Source organism: Neopelma chrysocephalum, unplaced genomic scaffold (genome assembly GCF_003984885.1).
Source record: "Neopelma chrysocephalum unplaced genomic scaffold, ASM398488v2 Primary Assembly neopelma1_95733, whole genome shotgun sequence".
NCBI lineage: Eukaryota > Metazoa > Chordata > Aves > Passeriformes > Pipridae > Neopelma > Neopelma chrysocephalum.
Window position 1 is genome coordinate 1 of NW_020924396.1, and position 5,525 is coordinate 5,525.

Consider the following 5,525-nt stretch of genomic DNA (forward strand, 5'->3'; position numbering starts at 1 on the left):
TCGAGGTGCTACCCCCCCAATTTTTGGGTGCTCCCCCCCATTTTTGCGGTGTTGCTCCCCCAATTTTTGGGGTGCTGATCCCCCAGTTTTTGGGCTGCTGAGCCTCCAGTTTTTAGGCTGCTGCCCCCCAGTTTTCAGGGTCGTGACCCCCCAGTTTTGGGGTGTTGACCCCTCATTTTTTGGGGTGTTGCTCCCCCAATTTTCAGAGTGCTGACCCCCCAGTTTTGGGGTGTTTGCTCCCCCAGTTTTTGGGGTGCTGACCCCCCAGTTTTTGGGGTGCTGAGCCTCCAATTTTCAGAGTGCTGACACACCCCAATTTTGGGGTGTTTGCCCCCCAATTTTGGGGTGTTTGCCCTCCAATTTTGGAGTGTTGCTCCCCTAATTTTTGGGATGCTGCCCCCCCAATTTTCAGGGTGCTAACCCCAATGTTTTGGGGTGCTGCCCCCCCAGTTTTCAGGCTACTGACCCACTCCAATTTCTGGGGTGTTGCTCCCCCAATTTTCAGGGTGCTAACCCCCAGTTTTTAGGGTGCTGCCCCCCTATTTTTGGGGTGCTGCCCCCCAATTTTCAGGATGTTGCCTCCCCATTTTTAGTGTGCTGCCCACCCAATTTTTGGGGTGCTGCCCCCCCAATTTTCAGGGTGCTGCCCACCTAATTTCAAGGTTCTGCCCCCCAATTTTCAGGGTGTTACCCCCCCCCATTTTTGGGGTGCTGCCCCCCAATTTTCGGGGTACTCCCCCCCGTTTTTGGGGTGCTGACCTCCCTGTTTTCCCCCCCCCCAGGAGAAGGTGGCCGAGCTGTCGGGGGTCCCCCCCCAGGCCCAAGTGCTGCTGTTTGCTGGGACCCCCCTGGAGGATGAGACGGTGCTGGGGCAGAGCCCCCTCCCCGAATTGGCCACCCTGGACCTCTCCACGCGCCTGCTGGGGGGTAATTAATCCCCCCCCTTAATTAACTCCCCCTTAATTACCCCCACAGACCCCCCCACCCCTTAATTTGTTCTCTTCCCCCCCCAGGGAAGGTTCATGGATCCCTGGCACGTGCTGGCAAAGTGAGGGGTCAGACCCCCAAGGTGAGAACCCCCCCCCCCTTTGGGACCCCCCCTCCCAGGGGTTTGGGGACCCCTCGGGACCCCCCTCCTGGTCTGGTGCCAACTGGTGCCCACCCCCTGGACCTGGCTCAGTCCTAGTGCCCACCAGTGCCTCCCAGTGCCCACCAGTGCCTCCCAGTGCCCATCGGGGTCCATCCCAGTGCCCACCAGTGCCTCCCAGTGCCCATCGGGGTCCATCCCAGTGCCCAGCAGTGCTTCCCAGTGCCCACCAGTGCCCATCCCAGTGCCCACCAGTGTCTCCCACTGCCCACCAGTCTCTCACCCTGTGCCCCCCATACTCCCTGTGCCCCCAGTATCCATCCCAGTGTCTCACATTGTGCCCATCCCAGTACCCACCAGTGCTTCCCTGTGCCCACCGGGGTCCATCCCACTGCCCAGCAGTACCTCCCTGTGCCCACTGGTGCCCATCCCAGTGCTCGTCCCAGTGTCCATCCCATGCTCATCCCAGTGCTTACTGGTGCCCATCCCAGTGCCCCCCATACTCCCAGTACCCACCAATGCTCATCCCAGTGCCCCCCATACCCACAGTGTCTACCCCATGCCCATCCCAGTGCCCACCAGTGATCCCAGTGCTCTCCAGTGTCCCACCCTGTGCCCATCCCAGTGCCCCCCATACCCCCAGTACCCACCAGTGCCCATCCCAGTGTCCATCCTAGTGCCCACCAGTGTCCATCCCAGTGCCCACTGGTGCCCATCCCAGTGCCCAGCAGTACCCCCTGTGCCCACTGGTGTCCCTCCCAGTGCCCACCAATGCTCATCCCAGTGCCCCCCATACCCACAGTGCCCACCAGTGCCCATCCCAGTGTCCATCCTAATGCCCACCAGTGTCCATCCCAGTGCCCACCAGTGCCCATCCCATGCCCATCCCAGTGCCCCCCATACCCCCTGTGCCCACCAGTACCCACCTGTGTCCCACCCTGTGCCCATCCCAGTGCCCCCAGTGCCCCTTTAGCCCCCCCAAATGTTTTTGGGCAGGTGGCCAAGCAGGAGAAGAAGAAGAAGAAGACGGGCCGTGCCAAGCGGCGCATGCAGTACAACCGGCGCTTCGTCAACGTCGTGCCCACCTTCGGCAAGAAGAAGGGCCCCAACGCCAACTCCTGAGCTCAATAAAGAGATTTTGGGGCCGATTCCCCTCATTTCGGTGGTTTTGGGTCTTTATTTTTGGGGTTTTGGGTCTTTATTTTTGGGGGTTTGGGGGGGTTTTGGGGGTTTTTTGGGTATTTTGGCACTTGCAGCACAACCGGAGCTTCGTCAACGTCGTGCCCACCTTCGGCAAGAAGAAGGGCCCCAACGCCAACTCCTGAGCACAATAAAGTGATTTTGGGGCCGATTCCCCTCATTTGGGTGGTTTTGGGGTCTTTATTTTTGGGCTTTTGGGGATTTCAGGGGTTTTTTGGCGCATGCAGCACAACCGGCGCTTTCTCAATGTTGTGCCCATCTTCGGCAAGAAGAAGGGCCCCAACGCCAGCTCCTGAGCACAATAAAGAGATTTTGAGGCTGATTCCCCTCATTTGGGTGGTTTTGGGTCTTTATTTTTGCTTTTTTGGGAGTTTTCTGGCTCACACAGCACAATTGGTACTTCCTTGAGGTTGTGCCCACCTTCGGCAAGAAGAAGGGCCCCAACGCCAACTCCTGAGCACAATAAAGAGATTTTGGGGCCGATTCCCCTCATTTGGGTGGTTTTGGGTCTTTATTTTTGGGTTTTGGGGGGGGTTTTGGGTTTTTTTGGGTATTTTGCCACATGCAGCACAACTGGCACTTGGTCAATGTCGTGCCCACCTTCGGTAAGAAGAAGGGCCCCTATGCCAACTCCTGAGCTCAATAAAGAGATTTTGGGGCCGATTCCCCTCATTTGGGTGGTTTTGGGGTCTTTATTTTTGGGTTTTGGGGGTTTTTTGGGTATTTTGGCGCTCGCAGCACAAACGGCACTTGGTCAACATTGTGCCCGCCTTTGAGAAGAAGAAGAGTCCCAATGCCAACTCCTGAGCACAATAAAGCGATTTTGGGGCCGATTCCCCTCATTTGGGTGGTTTGAGGTCTTTATTTTTGGGGGTTTGGGGCTTTGGGTCTTTTTGGGGGGGGGTTGGGTTTTTTGGCTCGCGCAGCACAACTGGCACTTGGTCAACGTTGTGCCCGCCTCTGGCAAGAAAAAGGGTCCCAACGCCAACTCCTGAGCCCAATAAAGGAATATGCGACAGCTTTCCTCCATTTTGCTGATTTTTTGTCTCTTTTGGGGTTTTTTTGGAGGGGTTTTTGGGGTTCTTTGTGCACGCAGCACAACCGGCGCTTCTTCAACATTGTGCTCACCTTTGGCAAGAAAAGGGGCCTCAATGCCCAAACCCCCCACTGACCCCCTAAACCCCCCAAATCCCTTCAAAACCCCCCAAAACCCTTCAAAACCCCCCAAAACCCCATAAAAACCCCCCAAAACACCCCCCGCCGTTCCCACCTCACCCGCCAGGGGGCGCCCTCCACGCCCCTGTTCCCGCCCTTTTTCCGTTTTCCCGCCCTTTCCCCCTTAAGCCCCGCCCCCCTTCCCAGCATACCCCGCGCTCTATTTAAGCGCGCGTGAGGCGGTGCCGCGGCCATTTTGTCTCTGAGGCGACCGCGGGAGGTGAGTCCGAGGTCGGACCCGTCCGTACCCGGAGGGGCCTCTGAGGGGTCTCTGAGGGGCTGCGAAGGCCTCGGCAGCCGCCTTCACCCTCCCCGGGCCGGTGAGGGAGCGCCCGGCGGCGCCGTTCGCCTCAGGGCGCCGCCATTTTAGAGCGCCCTGAAAGGGCTCCTGGAGGGGCCGGAGCTTTCCCGAGAGTCCTTCCAGGGGCTTCTCGGAGCTCAGAGGGGGGTGGCGGGGCCGCGGGGGCTGCTCGGGGATGAGTCTCTCACAGACCTGTGCTGACCACTCGGGTGAAGAGGTTTGAGTTCTCTGAGGGCTCGTCCTGCCCCGGCCTGCGGGTTGGTACATTGATATTTACAATAACTGTGTTTCTGACGGCTTCTTTTTGTTGTATTTTTAGGTTTTTAGGCTGCAAAATGGTGCCTCTGCGGAAGGTGAGCTTTAAACCCAGTTTTTAGGGTGTAAAAAAGCTGGATTTAATTAAAAAAGGCAGCAGTGCTGCGGGGATGATGCACTGAACTCTCTCTTGCTGATGATCTGGTGGAGAAGCTCCTGAAACGCTCTGAGTGGCACTGAAAGGAATTTGGGGGGGTCCAGACCCCTGGGGGGGATTTAAACCATCAAAAGGGGGATGAGACCCTCCTTTAAATCTTATGGGGAGCTTTAGATTCCCCTCATGGGGGATTAAACCCTGATGGGGAGGGGTTTAGAGGCTTAGAGCCTTTTAGGGGGTTAAAACCGCCTTAAAAAGGTGGAAAACCCTCATGGGGGGGGGTTAAATCCTCATGGGGGGGTTTAGACCCTCTTGAAAGAGGAGTTAAACCCACGTGAAACTTTGACTCATGAGAGTCAAAGTTTGTCCCCTGGGGTGGTTTAGTGGGGTAATTTTGTTCCTAAATCACCATTTTAACCATTTTTTCCTTTAATTTTCAAGCCGTTGAACCGTCACTGGGGGTCCCCACAGCCCTTGACGAGGTGAGCACCCTCTTTATGCCTCCTTTTTTAGGATTTTCAGCCTAAATTTTTTGTGCTCTCCCCGTGGAGAGCAAGAAAGGCTCCAAAATCTCCCCCTGGGTGCAAATTTTGGGGCGTTTCCCCCTTTTTTTGGCTGTTCAGTGACGAGTGACAACGACAAGCATATGGCTGAGGGGCCCTGATGCCACGTGATTACTGAGAGCAGCTGGGGGTGGCTAATTAATTAATTAATAGTCGCTAATTAATCAGAAGTTTATAATTAATCTTAAATAATTTTTTGTTTTCCAGGGTTGGGGCAGCAGAAGAAGAAAACGTTGCGGGATGAGGCGACTCAAAGTCACCCCCAGACCACCATGAATTAACCCCAAAATGACCTAAACCCCCTCTGGGACCTCTCCCACAGGTCAGTGCCCCCCCAAAACCCCTCTAAGACCCCCCAAATCCCCTCTAAGACCCCCCAAAACCCCCCCAATCCGAAGCGATGACACCCCGGGCTGGAGGATGCGTCCGATGGCAGCTCCGAGTTACCAAAGCCCTGATCGGATTTGGGGAGGGGGTCAAAGCCCCCCCTGGACCCCTCAAAGGGGGTCTGGGCCCTCCCCTGACTCTCCTCTCCTCCCACAGATGCTCCAGTTGGGGATTCTCGGGGGTCCAGGTGAGTTTTTGGGGGACCAGGAGTGGGTTTTGGGGTCCCTCGGGGTTATAAAGTCCACACGGTGGGTTTAAAGATTCCAGGGGTGGGTTTGGGGGTCCCAGGGGTGGGTTTTGGGGTCCCCCAAGAGTTATAAACTCCACATGTGGTTTTGGGGGTCCCAGGGGTGGATTTTG

At 56.5% G+C, this 5,525-nt stretch overlaps 1 protein-coding gene, 1 long non-coding RNA gene and 1 other non-coding gene across 3 annotated transcripts; all 3 read left to right on the forward strand.

Annotated features, from left to right (window-relative positions):
• Positions 1-764: 764 nt before the first annotated feature.
• On the forward strand, positions 765-2,244 carry LOC113980967 (40S ribosomal protein S30; the record flags this gene model as incomplete). The annotated part of the gene is made up of 3 exons (XM_027708216.1): positions 765-927; positions 1,014-1,069; positions 2,084-2,244. Coding segments are annotated over 3 exons (345 nt in total), but the record flags the coding sequence as incomplete, so codon positions are not given.
• Positions 2,245-3,694: 1,450 nt separating this feature from the next.
• LOC113980968 lies at positions 3,695-5,249 on the forward strand. Its single transcript, XR_003538281.1, has 4 exons — positions 3,695-3,722; positions 4,123-4,156; positions 4,657-4,697; positions 4,986-5,249. It is a non-coding gene; the product is annotated as an uncharacterized LOC113980968 (long non-coding RNA).
• On the forward strand, positions 4,221-4,293 carry LOC113980969. Its single transcript, XR_003538282.1, has one exon. It is a non-coding gene; the product is annotated as a small nucleolar RNA SNORD26 (small nucleolar RNA).
• Positions 5,250-5,525: the final 276 nt, after the last annotated feature.